The following is a 26,635-nucleotide window of genomic DNA, read 5'->3' on the forward strand; positions in this document are numbered from 1 at the left end:
AAAAAAAAAAAAAAAAAAAAAAAAAAAAAAAAAAAAAAAAAAGAATTACGTTGAATAATATTGTTTATTTGCATTTGTGATATTTAGAGATTAATCTAAATTTTTTTCCCGTGGCTCATTATTGTAAAAAAATATCACGAGAATTAAAGAAAAATGGAATCCAACTACATATTTAAATTAATTTGTACCTTAGGCTTTAAAAATCTTTGAAAAGAATTGTATTTCTTGCAACTTTGTAAAGTCTGATTCAGTATTGAATTGTTATGATCGGTGATTATTATAAATTTTTGTTGTTTTCTTTAAACTTTAATTTTTATTTAATAAACACGTGCATATGTATGTGTCTTTGTTTTTATCATGGGACACGTTTCTTTTAATAAGCTGAGATCACAGTTCTAAATAATAATATAATAAACGTATTATTAAGTATTTGCTATATTATTTTTTCATTTTTAACAAGTGAAGTATATATCAGTCAAGTAAATAAAATATCTATTGTTAGTACGTTACATTAAAAAATAACATAATAGCTTTGTTGGTGATTATAGAGTAATTTTACGCGATTAATTATATTAAACATTCGATATTTCAGCTGTTTAAATTTACTTAATCTGTATGGCTAAGCACAATTTAATTTGTTTTGTTATATATATATGATTATTTTTATATTTTTATTTCAACTATTTTATTTTATTTATATCGTCAATTTCTTTTATACTTAAAAAAATTCGAGGATCTTTTCACTACACATGTTTTGTCGAACTGATAAGAAATTCTTAAAACATGGTTGAAATATTTATAAATTTGAAAGTTTCTTTTAATCAATCAATTACACCGCAATGAGTATTTTAATGGTACCGTACTTGGGATACAATAACATGTCGTCATCTAAATAAAAGGTTCAGCACCATGAAAGAACGGAGATTAATTTGATAAGAAAATTACTTCGATATTCTCTATAAACGCGCCTTATAAGACTTTTAAAAAATTTTTATTACTAAACTAAATTGATAAGATATGGCTAATGTATTATAGTTCCTTTACCAAATAATTATTGAAAAATAATCATTGATAATTTTAATATTCATACGGTTGAAAGCCTTAAAATCTACTGACCCTCCCTTAATCTGGCAAAGTATGTTTTCATATTGATTAGTAAAATTAGGTGCTCATTAAATGCGAATAAAATTTTAATCATTGATATACTTTTAACGAGCTTGCAATGAATTCCATGTCCATTGAGAAAGTAAACAATACATTAGAAATACATATTTGAAGTTTAAAAAGTAATTTATCTTATTTGAAAACACCGTATTATAAAATACCAGGTATTATTTTTCAATAATTCATTAAACGAGCCTCGCACAATTTACGTATAATCACTATTATTTTAACATTTTTAAATAAATTTTTTTACTTGAATATTTACCATGGAATATTCACTGATAAAAATTTATTACCCAAAAGTATTGCTTTGTATTTGCTGTACTCATTGACAATTCTTCTATAGTAACATCCTCCCTCCTCTACTATTAATAACATTATAAGAGTATACGACTATTATTTCATATTTAATTTATAATGTATTTAGTTAATTCTATCGTACATGTCTGGAAGTAACCGTCACTTAATAATTACGCGCAACTAAATTAACAAGTGTTAAATTATTAGTTTATCATTTATTTCTTGTTTACACAGTTAAAAATAATAGAAAGAAGAAGAAAACGGCACCTTACGAATTCAACTAAGTTTACAAATTAATTGGTTGAACAATGTTTTTTTCGCATGATTATATAATATGATTATATGATAAAAAACATGAAATCTTCAGAATTTTATATATTTTAAAACGCGTGCTGTCAAATATTAAAGTAAATTCATCTAAATATTTCAAATTTTTAATATTTTCAGACAGATAATAGAAGCCTGTAATTAAAAACCTACAAAGCCTAAGATAACAAAATTATAATTTCAATCGTTGTAATCAGATTTAATATAATCCCACCAATGCCATTTATATTTTTCAAACATTTGTTAATAGATTGACATCTATCTGGATGGTTGAGTTAATTGGTTAAATCTTTTCTTAAGCCAAAGTGATGTAGAAACTAGTAATTTGAACTTATTAATGTGATATCTGACGATTGTATATAGCCATCGCATTAGTAGATAATTGATAGTTATTAAACTACGTTTCTTAATAGTTGCAGTTAATTTTTCAATGATATTTATATGATTTGCAATTTAATGGCCTGATATAGAGAAAATAACAAGTACTTTGATTCTATTACGCTTATGAGACTTGATATTTGAATATTTCATTTTAATATCTCTGATCAAATCAGTACCATCAAATATTGGTGAAGATTGTCATTATCCTTTTTAACTTTAATATTGCAATAAATATCTAACGGGCATAAATTCTTCTTCTGTACTGCTGATTCTATTATTTTGAAATCAATTTCATGCATTATTTATGTATGTATTTAATTTGTCTATGATTATTATTATTATTATTATTATTTTTTTTCTTTTAAATACAATGAATATTTATTGAAGCAGAAAATTTTTTCATTGATACTTTTGAAATATTTGAGACATTAATATAGCCACAAAAGGTTTTACTGATTATTTCTCAACATATGTAACTTCAAATATGATTTAAATTTGAAAATCTTCCTAATATTTGTAACAAAATTAATGATCATTATTCAATTGTCAAACTAATACTTATAAAAAGACTCGTGTCTGTTCTCATGTTGCAATTTTAGAATTCAAATGAGCCTTGGCCGAAGTTTTAGGCAGAATAATATTGAAACTGACGCCTGCCAGCATATTCAACAACAAGGAAACATAAAAATTTAATTTGTTGGTCATTCATCAATTGGATATCATATTTCTGAGCTGTAGGAAGCTTTCTTTTAACAAGTCAACGTTCAAAATATTCTTACGGGGCTCTGAAGTTTATGAGCGCCGACTGGAGTATTTTTTATAGCACTCGGGCAGTAAAATATATAATTGATGTACTTGTAAAATCTTCCTTTAATATTCAAATAAACTCATTAAGGGAGTGAAAAAAAGGATGACATTCACTTGGCCTTTGATTAGTTTAGTTTACAATTTCTTTCTATATATATATATATATATATATATATATATATATATATTATATTTTCAAAACTTATTATCTACAATTATCGCAGACACTCGTACACACTTTGGGAATTACTTTACTAGAAAAGATAGGAATTAATAATAATAATAATAATAATAATAATAATAAAAGTTAGTGGTAACATTACAAATAAATGTAATAATTTGGAAATAGTAGAACGCTTACATCATAATTTATTAATTAATGTAATATATTTTTAATAGATTGTCATAAAGTACAATAATGCCATATCAATACATTGTAGTTATTGATTAACGAATAAATAAAAATGCACATCACCGTAATATTAATTATTAATAAAGACTTTTATTTATAAATAGTGTAAGAGACACAGGAGAAAAGGTGTTTTACTTCATAACATTTATTACATATTTACAAATTCTAAGTAACCTAATGTTATAATAACTATATTTTATATTTTTATAAATCTGTAAAAGTTGAGTTTGTAAATTGCTTGTAGACTTATTAATATAAATATTACGTCAAAATTCGAAATAATAATTTTAAGAAATGCCCTAATACAAATTGAAAAATTAAATAAATACTACACAACACGAAAAATTAATTATTAATTATATATTATATAATTACCACTATTCTAAAAATTATTTGTGCTTCGTAATTTTGTTTGTATTAGATGAATTTATCATTACTTCATATAAATAATACATCAATAACAACTTTGTTATTTTTTTTTTTTTAAGAATATAATTGCACGTGTTCTTGAATTATTGAAATAGGATTGAAACTTTTACAATTAAGTTTTGGGATTTATTTTTATTTTTTTTTTATTTAAAAAATGGCATTAATGTTAAAGAGGACAATTAGTTGTTAAGATAAAGTTTATGGAATTATGTTTTTGTGTATGAATAATATGAATAATTTTTGAGAAACGAAAAATCAAAATCAATGCAGATAATATTTTATCTTTTTTAAAGCATAATATATGATTTATGTGTTTTAATGAGTTTTTTTATAATAGTATTTATATTATAATACTACGATATTGAATATTTATTAAGGATGTATACCAAATAGTATAATAATTAAGATATATGATCAAGCAATTGAGAATTTTATTTTATTTTCAATAATTGTTGAAATGGAAATATTAAAACTTATAACTACATATCGGGAATTTTCAATATATCTTATTTATTGTTTCTTTCCCATTTATTTATAATAGTGATTGCGAGTTACTTCACTTCTCCAAACTCTGAGTACTTGCATCATCCTTCTCTTTAGTTACTAATTACAGTATTTGTTTGGAATATTTATGTACATTTACGGAATAAACAGGATAAAGATCAGATACTATAAAATCTTGTAATTATTAAACTGTCCTAACTGTCACGTGTATTTTACAAATACATTTTTTAAATATCGACCGAAAATATCTGTGTGTCCGTGCGTGTATGAAAATATTTTTATACAAATTTCCTTGCGATTATTATTTTGTAACTATAAAAAGCGAAAAAAATTACAAAGTGAATTTAACTGGGATTATATTACGTGGTAATTTACATTTATATTGTTACGTGCATTATTATACACATACGTTATTAATAATTAAAAAAAATCAATCGATTCATTTATACTTTAGTTGAGCTGCGGCGACTTTTCTCAATTAAAAATTGTAGATTGTCGAACGTATAATAATGATGAACGATCGTCCATAGCAGCATAGCAGCAATGCTTTATATATTAAAGATACAATAATAAGTGAAATTAATAAAAGCTTTATTAATAAAGGTAAATTTCTGTCTCTTAACTTGATCATATTCAGTTTTCTCATTTTCTAAATGACTGCACTGTTTTCGTTGACTACTTTTGTTTTCAAAATACACATTCAAACTTCGTCGGATACGATACTGTTAGGAGTAACACTTTAATATCGAGGACTCAAGCACTCGGTCGAACTCGGCTACTTTTTAAATCATAAGCTCACCAGTTTGCTATTGTAAATGCCCTTTATAAGGGTGGAAAGGCAAGCGAGGGCAGTAGAGAAAGAAACTCGTTATAAATTTCCCATTCGAGTTGTAGTTGATATTTTTCACATGGTGTCGCAACTCTATGCGTCAGACGGGAAAAATCTATAAAAGAGATAAAAATTCTCTGACATAATTCGTAAAGCAGCTTCACGAGAACGATGTAAGTCATTGGATTGAGCTTTGTATAATCGATAATTTGATAATTTCGTAGCACTAATCGTTATTCCAGAGCAATTTTTTCGACATTTAATTGTCGGAGCTATTACTATTACGACTGGCAAATAGATAGTTTTTTCCCTCTCATGATCGTCGAAACATAAAGTTTACGTGAAAGCGATTGCGCGGGTGAATTTCTTTCGTTTGTCGGTGCCGAGCCATGTTCGCGTCACAGATTATGCGAGGTTTTCTGGGTCAAGAAAACAACATACGAAACCTTAATGAGATTTATTTTTATCTTCACGAGGCAATATTTTCTTCCTCGAGAAGAATTCACCTGAGAATAGTAAATGCGACGGATCACCATTTTCTTAAAAGTACATTTTATCAATACTGAAATTAGTGAGAAAAGAAGACAAAATGCAAGTTATCCGGAAGATTATTTAGCTGAGACATTGTATAAGGTTCACAGTCAATAGAATTCTGATTAACTAATTAGTCAATTTTAAAGACGTTGAAGCGAATACAAAAACATTCTTAAAGAAGTGTATATATTTAGTTACTTTTATAGAATTGCTAATAGGATGAAAAAAGTATAAATATTGAAAATTTAGATAATCATAATCATAATGCAAACAAGTAATGAATAAGTAAACATGTTTTCACGAATTCATAACTTATAGCATTTGAGCATTTTTCTTATAAACTTACTTGATTATAAAAAAAAAATGAAGACGAGAAAAAAGGGTTTTATTATAACTTGGATTCTATAATTCATTTGATCCCTCAAAATTCTTAATTTTTCCAATGAAGTCGTTGTGATTTATCTTGACAATTTTTTTCATTTTATTGCTTATGTATAAAGATTCGATAGATTGCCTCATTACAGATAAATGTCATAATATAATTATTATAGACTTTATAGATAAGTAAAAATTGAATTAAATCATTATACGTGACATAAGTAATTCAATTATTATTATATAATTTCTTTTAATAATTTTAACACAAATACAAAATTATAGCAAAGATATTTTATAACCAACATATAAAAAATTATATATATATATATATATATATATATATATATATATATATATATATATATATATATATATATATATATATATATATATATATATATATATATATATATATATATATATATATATATATATATATATATATATATATATATATATATATATATATCGAAAAATGTTAATTTTTGTAAAAGTTTTACAATTGAAATTAAAAGCGTGAATTTAAGAATAAAATAAAATTGAAATTTTATTACATAAACTGAAACTAAAAGTAATATATTCAAAAATATTAAATTTTGTGATAAAGTATATTTATATAAATATATTAATTTATATTACAGCAGTGTCAATTGAATTGAATATTACCTAATGCATAATTTTTCACAATAAATAATTTAATTGTCATTCAGCATACATTATAAATAAATAAATATATATATATATATATATATATATATATATATATATATATATATATATAGAGAGAGAGAGAGAGAGAGAGAAGAATATTCAGAAGACACATACTATCCGGACTCTCTGTATATTTTGATGCTAATTATCATTAGCTTAAGTATATTAAAATTGGCCAAAGAACGTGATATAGCGATTAGATTGATTTATTATAAAACAAATTGTATATGCATATATAATTATTCTAACTATTTTCTCGGTCTATTGATTTTATTATTCAAGTTTCCAGTCGTATGTATTTTGAAATATATTTAATCTAATTCAAATAAAATAAATAAAGCAATATTTTCCATAAGCTAGGTACTCTATGTATCAAATTATTTCTGTCTATCACTTTCTGTCATTTTTAATTTCTCTTACTATTTAAAATACTTAATATAAAATGTTATTAAACAAAATTTAATTATTACAATCGAATGGAATGACACTGTCTTCTCGAGTAATTTGAAGATCAGCAGTGTTACGTGTTAGATGAGATACTAACTTATGACGTATCATTGCACCTAGAATGGATGAAATCATAAAGTTACGAAAAGTTACTGTTCTTTAAAAGTAGATTATACTTTGATTAGACTATGATAAAAAAGAATAAACAGAATACGTAAATACGTCGATAATGACGATTATAGATCTTAGTTAATAATTTATTGTATAGGGTTATAAAAATTATTAAAAATATTTCTTTATGTAATATTTGCATTAAATTTTATTTATTATTTAATAAATTATTTCTTATAATAAATATGTCTTTTATTTCACTATGATATGATTTTGAATCGAGAAATCAATATTGAGAAAAAATATAGGGAAATAAATCAGAAAAGCAGATAGTCGTGCAATTAAATTTTTAATCGATGATACAATTAGTTTTGCATTATTTTATAAAATTCTATATGAGAATTATGCCTAAAATAATTTATTTATTAATATATTATTTCTTAATATAATATAAGATATACAATTTAATCGTACAAAAGATTTTTATTATAACTGACTAAACGATAAAATGAAGCAGCAATTTTAGAAGTTTTATTAAACTTTGAGCTGTGATTTTAGTTAAACATACTACGAACAAATTTCCTCGTTTAACTATAAATTTAATTTTTAACATAAAAATGTAAATTAATGGAAAAGTCACTTTTTAATAGAAAAGTCATTACTTTTATTTTGCTCTTAATAGCGCAATATTTATTAATTAATCGACAGTTTATGATTAATTACATTTTAAGACGAATTTGAGTATTGATTTTATATTAAAAACAACATTATATTTAACATATACAGAAATTCATTGGTAAAGAATTGTTTTTATATGTAACTTTTTAATCAATAGTTCTGAATAAACGAAAACGTTATTAATTAACATAATTGAATTTGGAATGAATATGAATTTGACGTTGCAGGAGCAATTCATTGCAGTACGAACAAAATTGTGTGAGGATCCTTCTGTTTCGCGAATGCGAGTGGCGTGGACGAAAACTTCTCTTTGATTCAATTGCCATTGAAAAGAACAAGGAACACAAGCCGGAGGATAATGATAATAACAATACCTCGTCATATTGTCGCAACATAATCAAGAACAAAAGAATATTATGTGAGCGCGACAAGAGATTCGTTGAAGCTTCGGATGGTGTTTCTGGCGAGGTTTGTTTTTTTAGTTTTTTTTTGTTTTTGCCAAATTCATGGACAAAAATTTCGAATGCAAGAAAGGTTGATTGTTTTTTGTTTTGTTTTGTTTTGTTTTGTTTTGTTTTGTTTGTTTTTTTTTTTTTTTTGACGAAATTAATCGTGAACTTTTGAGGAAGTGATGGGCAATGAAATTTGAACTAAAGTTCCATTAGCTGAACAATAAAATCATTGTAATCGATTAATCAAAATCGTAAGACGTAAATGCCTTTTTTTATTTTGAAATAGGAAAGGTGGTTATGTCAGGATATAAGTTTATTGAGTGAAATGATTTTTGGATCTGTGGCAATGACATATAGGGGTGTCTCCTTCAAGGTAATTAAAGTCTTTTATCGGCATCGCTTAATATCGCTCAATGCCTAATAAGCGAAATTAATATTCCAAAAAATCAAAATAATATTTCAGATTCACGAGATGAATCCTCCCGGATGTATAATGTATACGAAAGTCTTTCCTTACTTGGAGCATGGACTTTGCAAGCAAAGGTAATAAAAAAGATTATTTTGCTTTTAACGTAAGAAATACGTAGACCAGATGTGTTAACTTCGCTAATATAGTTTGATTATTAAAAATAGTGATGGATATTCCAATGGAAATCATAGTGGTTTGACGACTAATGAAGGTAAGTCTAATGAAAATTGTATTGTTACACAATACGCGGTTAAACGAGTAATAATAGGCATAATAATAATTTAAGTATATCTGTTAAGCCTTTAACATTATGCACAATTAGATAATAAAGATATTCGACAGTTCATAAATGTCTTCATAAAATTCATAATGGATGATTAAATACACAATATATCATTATATAAACAACAACGATATAAGCCTTTTGAGGATTAATTGAAATTTTTATAATTATCAATATATCATAGATTAATGAATTTTTATATAATATCGTAGTTTCACTCGAATTTTGTTTCTCCATTACTTCAACAATTACGATTTAATTATTATTTATTATTTGTAAAATATAAAAACTTTACCTTTCTTTCATCCTGTGCTATAGATTCTAGGATTAATACTAGAAATCATTTGGGGAATAATTTGAACACTTCCTTCTACAAAAGCTCTACGTGTTCGAATCTTGAAAGCGGATGGGCTATTGATATTCCTCGTCCTGGCAGTAAGTCTAGCAAACTTTTATCTACCATATTTTTATCGGAATCGAATATATGATGTTGATGTTGGTGTATAAATATAAATTTACCGTTTTATAAATTTCGACGTAGTTTTACAGCGAGTTAATAACTTTTTTCATATTTAGTCGGCTCGTGTATAAAAATTACGCGACCCCTCGCCACGAATCCTATTAACGGGCATTTAATAATTTGCATCTTTATCATAAATTTTAAATCTCATAGATGCTTTCAAAATCAAAAGTTAAAGACAAAACAAAACAACAACAATAAAATTCATCTATGTATATTTAATGCTGTTAAATCATTTATAATCAAGGTATTTCGATAATATTTAAGTAAACTTGATAATACTTAGTGTTAAATACTAGTAGTTCAAATAATTTTATTAATTTACAAATTTAATAGAACTATTCGTTGTGTAAACATTGTTTTGTTGTTTTTATTTATTAGAGATTACATAGAATTAAGTCGAGAGTAGTTTGCTAATTATTACTTTAATTAACATCGTAACCTGCCACATTCATTTTACCAAACTTGACCAAATGTAATTTTTCGATTCAACGCGCATTATTATTTAGTTGTTAGTTCACGATGTGTTATCTTTGAAGTCGTACATTGTTTTCTGCTTTCACGCATTGGCACTAATATGAAAAAATTATTTCACACAAATTGTCGTTCCACCGATTTGGTATAAACCATTATAGAAAGCGTGGAATACGCGAATCGCTTGTTAGTATTCAAATATTTAAAGAGCGTGCGTTAGTATTTGTCAAATTAAAGACCACTAATGGTTTACTAGCGGGCAGTATATTAAAAAAAAAAAAGAAAAAAAAAGAAAAAAAAAAGAAAGAAAAATGAAAAAAAAAATGAAGAAGAAGAAGAAGAAGATGAAGAAGAAGAAGAAGAATAAGAAGAAAAAACTAAGCGAACAAATCATTGATCCGCAGGTTCGCAGTCAGCGGATGGAGCGGGAAACAGTAGCGGAGCCGCCGGTAGCCTCTCGAGTCTACGACGACGTTGGCTACGAGCTGAATCAACGTCTCTCAGTCGTTTTGAGACGGATGATTCTTTCCGTCAAAATTGCAAGAGCCCCACGACTAACAGCGTCAAGGAATCTCACGCGCCAAAGCACAAAACGAGGCTCGGACTGGCAATGGTCCTGCAGTTGCCAAATGGCCGTGAGCAGTGAGTCATGTTTGGCTGGAAATTATTTTCTCCCGCGGAACCATGTGGCAATGTTAAGAACAATTGTTACAAGGGAATAAACTACCTCGACATTCGCTTTAGATTGAAAATTGAGGCTTTCACAATAGTCAGCCACCTGTAATCAAGAGCAATAGAGTTGATTTAATTATTAAATGTACTCGCGCATGGGGTCTTAAAGATCTATCGGAACTCGTATTATTAGCTAAAATTTCTTATATATATATATATATATATATATATATTTTATATATATATATAAAACAAAAAAAAAAAAAAAAAAAAAAAAAAAAAAACAAAAAATTGATGGCTGTAGGAAATAGAAAGTTTTTTTTTTTTGCCGCAAATGAATGTCTAAAGAAACTAAAATATTTATTCGTTATATGAATACGCGAATATACAGATATCGTATTTTAATTTATAATAGTTTTTGTTTTTTTTGTTTTTACTTCGAGTCCAATGAAATATTACATTATATTCTATTATCTAAATATGGAGCCACATTTGAAAACCAAATGTAAAAAAGTCTAGAAAATTCTGTTGATGTACCAATTGTTATTGTGAATTTTTTCCTTCAAAAATATCAAAGACCATGGCATTATAAAAAGAATTGCAACGAGAGAAATTTAAGCGGCAAATATATTTAAAGTAATTAACTAAGATTTCGGAATCGTAACGATAATTTTCGCACGATATATCCATTTACACGCACACATATATTTAATTAGTATAAAACATGAATGAGAAGGTAATAAGGAGAAGGAACGATTCACTCCTTATGCTTGCACAATCCGTCGTGTATCGCAACTCTTAATGAATCCTTGCTAATAAGGGACAATAATGAAAATTTCAGAGAGACGAGTAAGCGACTGTTGGAACACGCGGCACTGCTCGAGGGGATGCTGGATCGTCTTCGGCTTTCGTGTATCGAGGGCAAGGATTTGGAGCGAAACTTTGTGAATAAGTTGTACAGAACATCGAGCCGCTGCGTTCTGAAGCTCCTCGGGTTACTCATGAGCCTCGATGCTCATACATCGGCGACCCTCATCTGGCACGATCTTCTGCTCAACTCCTCGATGACCGTCAATGTTCAGGTGAACACGTTGCACCGTAGTCTTGAGCAGATGTTTCTACTACTTGAAGAACTCGATAGCAAGTCAACGAATTTGTAAGATAATTATTTTTCTTATATTGCAATAAATAGCCGGTCGTCGATACTAGACAATCAATGATAATGTCACCCACGTAAACAAATGCTTTTGCACTACTTTATTTGAATGTTTAATGTTTTCGATGAGGCATTTAACGAACTCACAATTTTACGCCCGATGTTGAAGAATTTCACATTCGTTTATTCGTCGATGCTTGAGGCTACGTATTTAACAATCGAATGCTTATGAATTTTCACATCACAAGCATCGTGTCAATGATGATTGCACAATTATTATCGAGCAATTTAATGGTAAAGATAGGACGTCGTTTGGTGAAGGTGACATTGTTGTACGTAGCATTCATGAAGACAGCGGTACTTTATGGCTGGAAAGGAGAAAGCTTCTTGAGCGCCGTGTAAATTGATTATCTTAATGCAATATCGTTCATTTTTCCCGTATTTTTACTCAAATTTAACGCAATTTAACATTGGTGCGTCTCTGCGAGATCTCACCCTCTGCGTACATTTATGTTCCCCATTCCTCCCTCCCTCTCTCTCTCTCCCTCTCTCTCTCTCTCTCTCTGTTCGTCTGTCTGTCTCTCGTTTCCGTTCTTCGTCTCGTGCCGAGATACGACCCCGTCTCGAATTCCACGTCGCCGAAATGCCTTTTATCACGCTACGCGCTCCGGCAATGTAGAGTGGCGCATCCGAGCCACAAGACAGAGAGCGTGAAAGAAAGAGAACTGAAGAGACTCGCATCAATCAGCCTTTTCAGGGCGTACAAAAATACATGGGAGCGTTGGAACAAGCCAACCAATACTAGGCTAGTCGCCCTTCTCGGAGCGCGACCCTTTCACGATAATCTCCCGGTCTCTTTGTCGGTAGCGGGAGAGCCGGCAATTTAGTAGGCGAGGGAGGACTTTTTCATCTCACTTTCATCCTCGCAATTCCCGACTCTGCTCATCTTTAGATACATAATGCACAAGTCGAAAAATAATGCACGCCCAGCTCGCCCTTACATGGCTACTTAATCTTTATAAACGAATTTACGGTTCAATTAAGAAATATAATTTAGCGACTGCTCAAATCCTTTGTCCGTTTCAGCTTTATCAGCACTATCGTGACCGCTGTTCTCACGCACCACTTGGGATGGGTTCACACGGCACCTCCACGTCGCAGCAAACAACCGGTAATAATCGATAATTCGCCCAGACATTGCGCATTACGTATGGCTCATTTGTCTAGACACTGAAATCCGACTGAAATTCGACTGAAATTCGACTGAAATCCGACTGAAATTCGACTGAAATCCGACTAAAATCCGATTAAAATCCGATTAAAATCCGATTAAAATCCGATTAAAATCCGACCATCTCCGACTCCCTAACACACTCACACATCATCGTCACGCCAATCCCATTCATAGCGTCCCATGCTTCATTCATTCATTACGACACCTGTAACGCCATGTAGGGTGACGGTAGGGTGTTGTTGGTAGGCAAGAGGGTAGACGTGCCGCAGTCGACATTGGCTTAACGCAGCCTCGATACCTCATAAAGACGACTGCTTGGCCAATCGGTCGCTTCTTATCGCGCGCCTTTCGATTCTAGATGGAGAGTCTCAGCCTTGATAAGCAATACGCCTGCAGTCCCCTGTGGGCCCAGCTGAACGACCTGTACGGGGCATTGGGCACACCGGCTCGCGTGGCCCAGACGGTAATAGCCGGTGAGCCGGGCAAGGCGAAGCTCATAGCCTCGGTCCTCCGCTTTCTCTCGTACTTCCTGCGAAGCGGTGTCGTGGAGAGGCGAGAGGAGAGCCGCTGCAGATCGGAGGAGGACGTGCACGAGGCCGTGGCGATACTGGAGCGAGCCGACCGTAAGAATGCGTGCCCGGACCTCGGCAGACGATGGAAGAAATCGACGACCTTGGCCGAGTCTACCCAGCCGATACCAAAGTCCGAGACGAAGTTGGACCAGCCGCGGAAGCGTTTCGAATTCGAGGCTGCGGACGACGACTGTATCGACAAGATGTTCGAGATGACCTCGGCCAAGAAGCTAAAGAGTAGTGCCGTCGTGGAGGAGGAGCTCGGCGAGGAGAGGACGGCGACTAGGGAGCCGAAGCTCATTCCTCGCGAGGACGAGGAGCGGGAGGTTCATAAGGAGAGTGTACTGAGAGGATTTTTGGCTAAGAAGAAGGTGGCTGTAAATGAGATCACCAACGACGCCATAATAGATCAGAAATTGGCGGCTCTTAGGCGACCGAAGCTTACTCTCGATAACTTTCACTCGGACTCCAAAACCTTGTAAGGCAGACTTTATTTTGCGTATGTATTTGACAAAACGGTTGGGAAAATAGTTATTGCCGATGGTAGATAATGGCATGAGTTTATTAGAATAAAATTTAGAATAAAAAGTGTCGGTTGAATTGGAAAATTTTTTATTTGTTAAGTAATTAAATTAAAAATGCAACATAGTGATCATTCGAGCTATATATGTGACGCGTTAATGAGTATGTTAAATGTAATATCATCTTGTGATTTCTTGGAGTGAAAGGTCGATGAGAAGATGAGAATTAAAGCACTTTCTCTTTTTTTTTTCTTCTTTTTTTTTTTTTTTTGTCTATTGACGATTTGGCGAACAATAATGACAACGTCTTCGACATCAATTATTAAGAAGAAATCTTTATTTCTCGCACGTGTGCTTGCATCAGCACTCTTACAATAAATTACAATAACTTATAAGATTTAACTAATTCTAAAGCTTAAAGGCTTTATAATTTAAAAATTACTATATAATCGGAATGTCGATGTGAAACATATTAATTTTGAAATATGTATTATATTACGATTAAACCGTTTTATTTATTCAAATTTTATTTCTTCAAAAAAAAAAAAAGAAAGAAAGAAAAAAGAAAAATTATTCGTAACGATCATAATCAGTAATAATATAGATTTATACAAAATTTGCTATACTCGCTCTCATTTTTTATATAAATCGGTCGGTTACATTCTTCTGTATTTAAAATATTTTTGAAGTAACAGGAAGCAATAATCATGACTTATTTACGAGGTCATTTAGCCGAAGTATATCAACGATAGGACAAAATTGAATAATCCATTGCGTTATAGAGAGGATCCATCCCTGGCGTTGCTCTCGAGTCTCGGCGAGGACACGGCGGCCCACGAGACCAAGGCCCAAGTGTACTTTGCCCTCGGCAACGATACCAAGTCCGGACTGACGATCCGCGAGCGCCTTCGATCCACTTGCAAGTGCCAGTGCTCGTATACGTTCACGCGGGTGCCGAGCACCTCCGCGGAGCTACCAGAGGGCGTCCTCAGAAAGATCATCCAGCGCAACTTTCCCGAGTCCTCGAAAAACATGCAACCCTCGGCGGATTGTACGGACGACTTTGGCCTCTGTCTTAAATGCCATCGTGGCTACGCGAGCTCCTCCCACGGCTTCGAGAATGGCAAACTCTTGCTGGAAACGCCGACGAATGCTACGGAGATGCTCAGGGGCTGTCGCGGCTCAGCCAGCTCTAGAGTACTCAACTCCAATTGTCTAGAGGCCCTTATCGAGGCGAGTTGCGTCATCGAGCTGCCCATGCCCAGGTAGACTACCCGGACCGATGCTTCTCACCCCTCCTTTCACCTTCTCTGCCTTCGATCCCTAGTCCTTGTTTAATTGACACGTAATATCAATTGCTTTGAACGACGATAGGGAATCGTGGAAACTCCCCGACTGCTCTAAGGTTAAACGAGAGAGAGAGAGAGAGAGAGAGAGAGAGAGAGAGAGAAGGAGAGAATTTTAGAACGCACATAGAATATATTTGGAGAATATAATTACTTTTGAGAAATCATTAATAAACCTACTAATTATTATAAATTATCACTTGAAAAATTATCTCTAATGGTTTTATATATCAACACGTGCGTGTGTTAATCGATTTAACTAACAATTATCCTTCTTTTGCATATATATCGATGAAAAATATTTTAAAATATCGTCTTATTTTCTTGAATGTTGAAATACTTCTTTAGTATCGCCGCCCCAAATATTGCATTCATTCGTCCAATATTAGTAAAAAATGACCTTTTAACTTCTCTTTAATACATAACTATTTTTAGTTCGATATTTGCAGAGCGTATTAATGGCATTTTATAATAGAACTTTTATAGGTTTCCAGTTGAGTAAGAAAAATAAAACCGAGTATTTATTTGATATTATGAAGGAGAAATTACACGGTTGTAGCGAAGTAAAAAGGAAATCAATGTTTTTCAATATTACATATTATCAAAATATTAATATCTCTCAGTGATAAAATAAATTATTACTCCTTAATAAGATAATAATATATTTAAATATGATATAGTGGAAAAATTTATGAGAATGAAATTTCAGTGCATGTAAAGTTCGTGTTCGTAGGAACGAATAGATATAGCGACGTGTACTTCGTTGTCGTAGTTGCGATCTAAGGCAAAGAGAAAAGAGAAAATCACGGGAACGTCGGCTTTTGTCTACACGAGTATAGTTAAAACAGCATAAAGGGAAAAGACGAGATACCAAAATCAAGGACTCTCTGAAATTGTACTTTGTGTTTTTAGCGATAAAGAGTATGTGAGATGACGAAGGCGGGAGCCGTAGTGGGTGTGGTAGGGGAGAGGCGAAGTAGTCGAGACAGACAGAGGTATTTGTACATACACACGGGCGCGCAAACCCTCTCTACGACATAAAGCTGACGACCTAAAATGTAGTGTCGTTCGAGAGGATTTTTATAAACTAATTAAAGTTTTAACGTTCGTCTTACTTATAATTACAAAAATATGTTAAACTATAATATTTCTTAAAGATTAATATTAAAATATATATATATATATATAAAAAATATAAAAAAAGAAAAAAGGCATAAAAACAATAAACATGGTCACACATAATAAGCCATTACATTGAATTTCTATTGTCATTCAAATATATTAAAATGCCTATGATCTTGTCGAAATAATCAATGACACGTAAAGATCTTGTCAAATTATTGACAAAATTCGGCATCTTCTGGTCATAATAAGCATTATTCAACTTACTTGAATGTCGTTTAACGCGAGTAACGCTAATATTCTGTATAAGTGTAATAAAAGCTCGTAGCCTGAATATTGGAATGACTCGCAGGTCGAAAAAGGTGTCGGGATTGACGAAGAAAATGTCGAGCGAACGCGTCGGCTTCTCAAAGAGCTTGCTGAGCTCGAAAACAGTGGACTCGGAGGAAGACAGTCGAGATTCCAGCTATACCTGGGGAATGGTCGTACAGGGTTTCACCAAGAGGAAGGAAAAGTCGAGGCGAAAAACCGAGGAGGAGTGTAGGAAAGAATGGTGGTGGCCGATTCGAGAAGGCCTCGGCGTCGAAGCTAAGTTTCCCATCGTCGATCATCCCGTATCCGAAGCTCTCTGTATACTCGGAGATCTGGACAATTGGCAGGTCGGTCTGCTGTCGAATAGCGCCGGAGGATCAACACCCATACCCGTCGGCATGTCCAGGCTCGTCTCCAATATGCTTGAGGCTTTCGCATGCATGTGGAAAGAGTTTAGATCGCCCGTCCAGGTAATTCGGTATTACGACGTTCAATTCAACCTCATCCATTTCGCTCAACATCGATCCTCGTTATTATCCTTTTGCACTTACTAATGTACAAGGCTTATTATTATTATTATTATTATTATTATTATTATTATTACTATTATTATTACCATTATTATTACTATTATTACCATTATTATTATTATTATTATTATTATTATTATTATTATTATTATTATTACTATTACTATTACTATTATTATTTTATTTATTTATTTATTAATTTTTTAAATAGTTTGTTTTTGTGTAGTGAATAAGAAGAAAAATCCGTCAATTCATATTTATTAATGTAGGGAATTCGAAGATTTTATTGCACTCATTAGACTGAAATGTTTTGAAACAAATCCGAGGTTTATTAGCATTTCAAATTATGAGAATTAAATTTCATATAGATTACGATCATAAATAAGAATAAAAATTAATAAAAAATACAGCATTGCTTAATACACGTTAATTAAAACGTTATATACCAATTTATATTATATTATACGCTTACATAATGTAGCGAGTTGTTTTCGCCTTTTGTTAATTTTCCACACTTGCAGAAGAGAAATGGAAGGATAATTAACGGCTTTTCCATGACTCTATAATTAATCATTTATCAAGCGATTCTGATGCGAAGTCAATATTTAATTTAGAATTGTTTGCACAACTACCTAATCTCTCCTTATCGTTAATCGAAACTTCAATCGCTCTTATTATAATTTGTTATTCGGTACAGCAAACCATAATAGTTTATAATACATGAGCCATAAAATACATATTTTTTCTTTTATCAAAATATTGACTTTAATAAAGAAATCGATGACCGACTTCCAAACAAAACTAGTATCGTCTTACCAATGAGAAATGACGGTGTTTTATTTTACTTTCAACGATCGATAATAACATTTTTCGAAACGCCGGTAAATAAATACGTCAATACAAATGAATTTTAAATTAAATAATTACGTAAATAAATACGTTAATACAAATGAATTTCCGTTTAATTAACTAAGACTAAGCGATTAGAATTTACATAAGTTTTTTGTTTTGAATATTCAAATAGACTCATTAGTAATATAACACGTGAAATGGACGTGTCGATAGATTGGCGAAATTTAGAGAAATTCACGAAATAGCCAAGACTTAATGGAAAGTTTTCAGAAAGCTGTACTTTCTTGATAAACGCATATAAAAGAAAAGAAAAAAAAAACTAGACCAAAATTTTCGACATTCGAAACATATAATAAAGTAACAAAGGATATGTAAATTATGATAAAAATAAGATCGAGATTTACCGGATACTGAAATCTAACGCATATAAAGAAATTTATAAGTAATCATCGATTTATTATTACTTGAATTATTATTTACAGACATTAAATAATCGACTTATTCTATTTAAAAGGAAAAACAAACAAAAAACAAAAAAGAACTTACATTCGTTGCCACATTGCATGTAAAAATTTACGCTTGCGAAAGAAGAACAAATTTTACCTTAAAAGCAATGTTTCAATACGAAAAATATACCATATTATCAAATATTCGTGAAAGATGCTCGCTTGAATTGCGCGTACAGGCATTGCACATGTGAATTATTCCGAAGCTAATGAGTCGAAAGACGATGAGTCAGGGGGTTCAACGAACTTTGGCAAGCATTCCGAAGTACCATAATAACGAAAATACGAGTGTCCCACTTGCAATTATAATATTGTTTCATATAAGAGAAAAAGAGGAAAAGAGGAAAAGAGGAAAAAAAAGAAATCATCAAATCATTCGTTCAACATAGCGATTATTCACCTGTCACGCCTATTATAACGATCTCGTTATCTCTATCTTTTCATTTTTAGTGCATAAAGCTACTGGAGAGCAGACTGCGCGAAATGTGGATGCGCAGTGAGACTCTCGCAGAGTTTCTCTTAGCGGCCGACACGAGCGAGTCGAGCTATACCAACTTGACAAGCTTCCTCGACGTGGACGCTGCCGATTTGCCTCTTCTTCTCGCCGTGGCGACGACTCACACGCCCCAAATAGCTCAGCGCCTCGGCCTCACGTTGGCCTGAACAATTCAGTGGCCACTCTTGATTGAAGGAATTTTTGTCGTACAATCGATGGAAATCCCGTGACCAATCTGCAACTCGCTCACGGACATCTCGCCTTACAATATTTTCTTAAATTTTCACTAGGTTTTACATTTTTCTCATCGTACTGAGAGAATTGAAATAACGATTAAATGCGTGATCAGCAAACCGCGTGGAGTGAAAAAAAGTTTATTTATTTATTTAAGGTCCTCTTGAGTAGATGTACGAACAAAGGTGCAGTAAAGGATTGTTTTTTGTTTTTTTTTCTCGTGTTTTTGTTCATTTTTTTTTCTTTTTATTCCCTTTTGTAGCGACGAATTAAAGGAATCCATGTTAATCTTCAATTTTTAATTCATCCGATGTTGTAAACTGAATTGGCATACCAGTTTGCTACTGTAATTATCTTCTTAATTTATTTCATATTAAAGTTTATAATGCTTACGTAACGAAACATTTGTTAGACTGAGTATGAACTTTATCATTACCGTTCAAGTTTCATTTTCTTTTTTTATTTTTTTTTATTTTTTTTTTATTTTTTTTAATTTTTTTCATAAAGTATTGGAAATTGATTACACTGTTGTGTAAGTATTATGCAAATAATTTTATTAGATATTATTTCGTGTCGAAATTGCCGATGGTTTTATAATATAAATGTAATATATGTGTAAGAAGATCGAAAATATGTATATATATTTTTTTTACATAATGAAAAACATTTAATGCATCGATGCTTTTTAAATTCAAATGTCAATATTGCTTTCGAGTCTGTGAATGTGTCAAAATAAATACGTCAAAAATTATAAGAAATGAACATTAGCATCTACGACTCATTTATTCATATTTATTTATAACACTGGTTAAATAAGGATAATAATAGCATAGTACATGATGTACAAATTATTTATAACGCCCGACTGCGTTTGTTAAATATATACTCGATGCTCGAAGATCAAAAATATTAAATCTTAATACAGACTGCCATTCGCCATCATCGGACCAACATAAGTTCATGATGACTATCGTTGTAATCTATCGAAATCTTATAATGATTTAATTAGTTAGCGTAATTCGTTTTTTACTTTATTGTACCCAAGTGGGACCTTACAAGTCATATTTACATGTGATCTGTATAATGATATTTAAAAATAATGTTTGTTAACACGTTAGAATTAAGTCTTGAAAGCGTTTTTGGATTTGTTATTTAAATGAAAGAATAATAACAATAATGATAATAAAAATATTTAAAAAAATAAATAAATAAAAGGAATTATTGTTCCAATGTCACTGTGCTTTGATATTAAATATATTAAAAAAAAAAAAAAAAAAAAAAAAACAGGATTATTTTATTTACATGTAATTCTATTTATAAATATATATATATATATATATATATATATATATAAATATATAAGTACCATTGTAATTACGATCTATAAAAAAAAGAAAAAGTAATGGTGATGAATGTGATAAATGATAAATAAGGTCAAGACATGGATCTTTTATTTAGTAATTAAATGTTATATTTTATTTTATTTTTGTTTTTACCATGACAAAGCGGAATAATAAAGATAATGATGAGAACGTTTTGTAAAAAAACAAAAGGAAAAAAAACAATTTTCAACGTATATATCTCGATTATCCAAATATCTCAGTCTCTCGTATCATAAAAATGTCTAAGTTCATTTGACATCTGTAACATGAATATTTATAAAATAGTTTACAATGGCATTCGATTGTTTTTCGTGATAACCTGTTTCAAAAATTTTATATTGCCTCAATGTAGTTGAAAAATTATTTCAGGACGTGTTGTTTTGTAAAATTATTATTTATGTGCGAAATTCAGTTTCAATTTGTCAAAAATATTTCAGATTAATAGGAGAAAATGGAAATACATGTCGATACCCCGTAAGTTCGCCACGATGCTTTATTATTTGAAAAAAAAAAAATTTTTTTTTAATAGAAACAGTCAACATAATTAATATTACGCGCCACATCGTAGACGTCCCCGTGTCAAAGTACCCTCCGTCATTGAAATTAAGAATAAAATTCGCGTAAGTCAGATATATTTTATCGATGAACGTTCTCATACGTTCATTAATCATTAAATTCCTTGCTAATTTAATTATTATTATTCGTTTAATCGTATCAGCTGGGCCACGGTGAATGCTGCAACTGCTGCTGCTGTAAAGCTCCTGTATTGGCAGTCTACGTAAGTCAAATATTTATAAAATTTCGCAAAGGCGAGGAAAATATGTAAAGTACGATTTCGTTCCGACAGAAATATGTTCAGCCTGAAATTCCAAAATCCTTCCGTCCAATTAGGGCAAGTACTCTAATTATTTTTCAAAATTCAAACTTACCGTAGCTGCCCGTCGCCGTCAATCGTCATTCACCGAGCTCTCTTATTTGCTTATTTAACTTAGACTTTTCAAAGAACGGATATTCCACTGGAAGACACCACGACCTACAGAATGTCGTTCTGGCCTGGGCCGAGATCAGTTAGGAAGCCACTTATACGTTACGGATGCCTAGCAACTGCCGAGGGCAAGATCACATCCGACACAACCCATAAAGTAACGACTTTCTTACGCAACGAGTCAACGAAAGCTTGAACAATTCAACCGATTATGTACTTAGTCATTTATTCGGACAAGACCAATCGAATGCGATGACTTTTAGTACGCGTTGTTGCCTCCCACTCCCCACTACCGTCCACTAAGCCATTATGTTATTTTAAGCGCTTTTCTTATCAGCCGTTATATTCTAATGATCCAATCCCTTTCCTCATTACACTGCAATTAATGCGTTGCTGCAGCGTCCAATTACTATTGACTGCATTAAAACTTTAAATTCCATTGGCAATGATTAATCGCAGCTAAGCTACCTGGGCAACTGGTGCATAAAGCCGCAAGAGAAAATTTTGCCGTGTAAGAGGAGCCTCTTCGGTCGCGGACCCATCGAAAATCAAACAACCCAGAAGGAGGATTTCGTATGGAAGTACAGCCTGAAAGAAAAGCCGATGAAGTATAGTGGAAATTTGCGTATGCCGAGGGGTCACATCGAAGGTAAAAACGGAAAAGTGCATTAGCTCGATAGCGTGGACAATTTATCGATTCACGCGGCTCGCATCATTATCGTCCAATTTTTCAGATAACACGACGTACAAGTCGAGCTACTTCGAGTCAACGTGTAACGAGCCAGTTAAGTCATTCAAGCCCATCAGGCTTTACGAGAAGACCGAGGTGCCGCTGGACGACTACACGACCTATAAGCTCAGCTTTTTTAACAACGACACCGTCCATCGCGTAAGATCATAAATTTTGATTCGCGCCAACTCACTGGGAAAAAAGGTATCGCGTTGCATTAGGATTGTCTTGACGTCCCTAGGAGGAGCATCCCTGGCAGAAGAAGCCGATGTACGTGAAGCCAAGTACGCGTGTCGACAACTGCACGACGTATAAGCTGAGCTATTGGCCGCAGTGCGAGCCGCGGGTGAAACCGATTCTCCAACAGAGCGACGACAATCCGCTGAACAAGAGGAACTTCTCCTTCGAGGGCGAGACGACGTATGGGCTGAGCTACTTTGGCGGCGATGGTGACAAGCCCAAGCCCATCTACCCGGTGCCCAATGAGATATTCGTTAACCAATCCACCGACCACGATACTGTCAACAAAGTAGCCCCATACCACCCATATAGCATACATCCTCCTCCCATCATCCATCATTCATCATTCATCATCCATCATCCATCATCCATCATCCATCATCCATCATCCATTTTTTCGTCGATCGGACATTCCTCGCTACAGTCGATGCATCGGGGGTCTATGATTTCCGGCGGCTCCTTTAATTTCGCCGGAAACGCTCGCTTTATATCCGTAACTTTATATAAGTTTAAGGTTAAGTATGCCAGTTAAGTGCATCTCTACTGCCATGTATACCATCACTTAAAACGCTGTCGAATTTTCTATTCTTGTCGCTCTGTCAATTTGCCTATACTCATAAGTATACTCGCGCTTTGTTGCAGTGAAAGTTTTTTTGTTGTAATTTTTTGTCACTTCATTAAGCGATTAAACAATAAATTTTTAACGTGGACTTGACTCAAGCTAACAACAAATGCTGCGAAAAGACTATGGAATATATATATATATATTTTTTTTTTTTTTTTTTTTTTTTTTTTTTTTTTTTTTTAAAAAAAAATTTTTCCCCCCCCCGGGCAACCTAATTGTCAGATTTCTCCCGATTTTTAATAAAAAAAAAACTCTGTAAACAACCAAAATAATGCTTGTGTATTGTAATAATTCGCTAGTGCATTTGCATTGGTCTTTCAAAATGTGTATCGTAAGCATTGTTACATAAACCTTCATACGGCAATAATAAAAATTTCTTCGACAACATTTGGTATATTGACACTTTAATGTGGGTGGGGAGGGGGGAGGGGAGAGGGGGGGGGAGGAGAGAAAGAAAAAAGTATTGTCGTTTTCACTTTGAGAGCGTTTGCATGTAATGAAAACTTGTGGTGAAATATGAAAAAGGTGAAAGTATGTTGTAACGGTTTAAAGATTTTCGTGTATCGTCTCGCCAGTATAAAATCCCGGTATTATGGAAATTTTGTCGTATAATTTATTGATCTTCGCTTGACATTAATTATGTCCGAGATTTGCAAAATGTACACAGCCAATCACGCAAGATAATACATTATACCTTGAAATTCCAAAAACACAATTGTTTAAACGATTTAACTATACACTACGATCGAGCACTGTGACATTCAAATTATTTCACAAAAATAAATATATTTACTTAATATTTATCTCGTACGATTATCGTACGATTTGTTTAATGATAATTTACCCGCTTTTCTCGGTCTCTGTGCACGATATAAAGAGCATCATGAACGTAAGAAGCTATACTATCATTATGTTAATAGAGTTACAATTGTGGTAAATCGATGATTTTTTAATAAGCTTATTGCAATTGCTAAATACGAGGCGATTTCATCTAATGGATAATGCGACATTACGAAAATTACGCCAACAGATGAGCTACCTGGGTAACTGGTGCCCGAGCCCGGTGAAGCCGATCGTGCCGTGCGTCAGGAAGCTACTGGGACGCGGACCGATCGAGAAGGAAACAACGCAAAAGTGCGACTTCCCGTGGAAATTCCAGGAGCCGAACGCCAGTATCCGTCCCGTGGGTAACCTCGGCTTCTCCTCGACGCCTCTCGAAAGTAAATATCCGCTAGGGCTTTACTCGTGAATAAAGGTTGTATAATCGGTATGGTGGTTGCGGGAGGGGGGGGGGCAGTCCTAATATCCTAATATCCTCTTCACGATTATGCTGAGCTACGTTGCGTAAGCCGTATAGAGGAATACATACTGATTGCAGTTTTGCGAGGCAGTTTTGTTTGTTAATACGATGCATGAGCCACTTGATGACTCTGCTCGATAATCATGACAATCGTCGACGGGAGATGGGAATCGGGGCATTTGTCACGATAAGTAATCGATAATGCCGCGATACGGAGTAATGTCTTCGTTATATGATTTCCAGCCTCGTTCGGACAATGTTCCATTCCACTTACGTCGTCTGACTTACTACGTTAATCGCGTCCCTTCCGTGAAATGCATTTTCTCTATAAACTCGATCTCTTCGACCCTTAAATTTTTCTAATCCTCGTTGAATTGTCGATTACGGCGTGCCTCTGACCTGCCACTAACGACCCTCTCCAATCGTGCCGAAGCCGCTTACTCATTTAGAAACGTCTAATTTCGCGGCCTCATATTTTCGATGAAAGTGCAACGTGCACCCGCGTTCGTTCGATCGCTTGGAAAATATATCGAATTTAGTAGTAAGAGACACCTACACTCAATGTTTTTCAATGTACAATTGTGCATTGGCAATTGTCGAATAGAGCTGTCGTTAAAATATAATGATGCGAACGGGCGCCTAGTAGTTGATTAAAATGTAATCAAAGGGAATATATGAATTTCGTAAAAACCCCCGATGGATTTTTCATGGAAAGAGATAAAGTAATTTTTGCCCAAAACTCAGTTTGTCTTGATAAGACTGTCGATGCGATCTACGATATCATAATTATTACCTACATTAACTTTAAGCGTAAAGGAAATATTGCACTATGACACTTAAAAAACTCAACGGCTGAGTCAGTCACCATCGAATCTAAGCTTTCCTTGGCGTAAAAGATCATACAATAAAGAAGCAAACAAAGCAAACAAGTAGACGGGAAATTAGCATTGACAGGTATTTTTCGCGCGAAATACTCGATTCGAGTCACAATGATCTTTTTAGCTTTTATTGTCCCAAAGGAATCGTCCCAGTCGAGAGATGCGAAAGCTAATAACTAAAGCTGCCGAGCGTTGCCGTAACTCTATAACCGGCCATCTTAACGCTACAATTACGAATACATTCGCCACCATAAAAGTCCGGGCTACCATAAAAGTATGATTGATGCCCCGTCGTCGAACAATCATTATGGCAGTGTGGCGTAAGTGTGGTTGGGCTCGAGTATGCGCTCGATAAAACTGGGAATAGGCGAGTTCGCGGGTGCAGATGCATATTCCCTTGGCCGAGGGAAAGGTTAATTGGCCGCGAGGATTTCGGTTGCGCGGCGGCCCCTCGAATGACTACGGATGATTACGGCGACGACCTCCGCGGCCCTGAGTCGGACGACTGCGTTCGCCCGGCCATTCCTTCGCGGTTCTCCTCCGCATGTGAACGGGGCTAGCGGATCGCGCCTCCGCGGATACGCGAACGGAATTTCGCGCGTTGCGAGAGCGACGGTTGCGCAAATTGCGCGCACGAGGACGACGACCGACCCTTAGCCGACGGAAACCCCGACGACTGAACCACAACATTGCGGAACGATAGCTCCATTCAAACTCCACATCGATCGGTCT

General features: G+C 33.0%; 2 protein-coding genes across 2 annotated transcripts in view; both read left to right on the forward strand.

The window, feature by feature from the left end:
* The window catches only part of LOC105364094 (folliculin-interacting protein 2), a 21,363-nt gene extending 1,484 nt beyond the window's left edge, over nt 1-19,879 (forward strand). Inside the window, exons 2-12 of the mRNA XM_011501957.1 lie at nt 8,240-8,480; nt 8,751-8,837; nt 8,928-9,007; nt 9,080-9,144; nt 10,615-10,852; nt 11,724-12,038; nt 13,125-13,209; nt 13,631-14,322; nt 15,148-15,630; nt 17,186-17,615; nt 19,484-19,879. Coding sequence (XP_011500259.1) covers nt 8,240-8,480; nt 8,751-8,837; nt 8,928-9,007; nt 9,080-9,144; nt 10,615-10,852; nt 11,724-12,038; nt 13,125-13,209; nt 13,631-14,322; nt 15,148-15,630; nt 17,186-17,615; nt 19,484-19,696 — 2,929 coding nt within the window. The 3' untranslated portion in view covers nt 19,697-19,879. The remainder of the gene's footprint in view (nt 1-8,239; nt 8,481-8,750; nt 8,838-8,927; nt 9,008-9,079; nt 9,145-10,614; nt 10,853-11,723; nt 12,039-13,124; nt 13,210-13,630; nt 14,323-15,147; nt 15,631-17,185; nt 17,616-19,483) is intronic.
* Nucleotides 19,880-21,596: 1,717 nt separating this feature from the next.
* LOC105364095 (protein FAM154A) overlaps nt 21,597-26,635 on the forward strand; it is a 6,259-nt gene continuing 1,220 nt past the window's right edge. The window contains exons 1-9 of the mRNA XM_011501958.1: nt 21,597-21,619; nt 21,714-21,765; nt 21,864-21,923; nt 21,993-22,037; nt 22,138-22,287; nt 22,590-22,779; nt 22,865-23,019; nt 23,102-23,389; nt 24,756-24,945. Coding sequence (XP_011500260.1) covers nt 21,597-21,619; nt 21,714-21,765; nt 21,864-21,923; nt 21,993-22,037; nt 22,138-22,287; nt 22,590-22,779; nt 22,865-23,019; nt 23,102-23,389; nt 24,756-24,945 — 1,153 coding nt within the window. The remainder of the gene's footprint in view (nt 21,620-21,713; nt 21,766-21,863; nt 21,924-21,992; nt 22,038-22,137; nt 22,288-22,589; nt 22,780-22,864; nt 23,020-23,101; nt 23,390-24,755; nt 24,946-26,635) is intronic.

Source organism: Ceratosolen solmsi, unplaced genomic scaffold (genome assembly GCF_000503995.2).
Source record: "Ceratosolen solmsi marchali unplaced genomic scaffold, CerSol_1.0 scaffold23, whole genome shotgun sequence".
Lineage (NCBI taxonomy): Eukaryota > Metazoa > Arthropoda > Insecta > Hymenoptera > Agaonidae > Ceratosolen > Ceratosolen solmsi.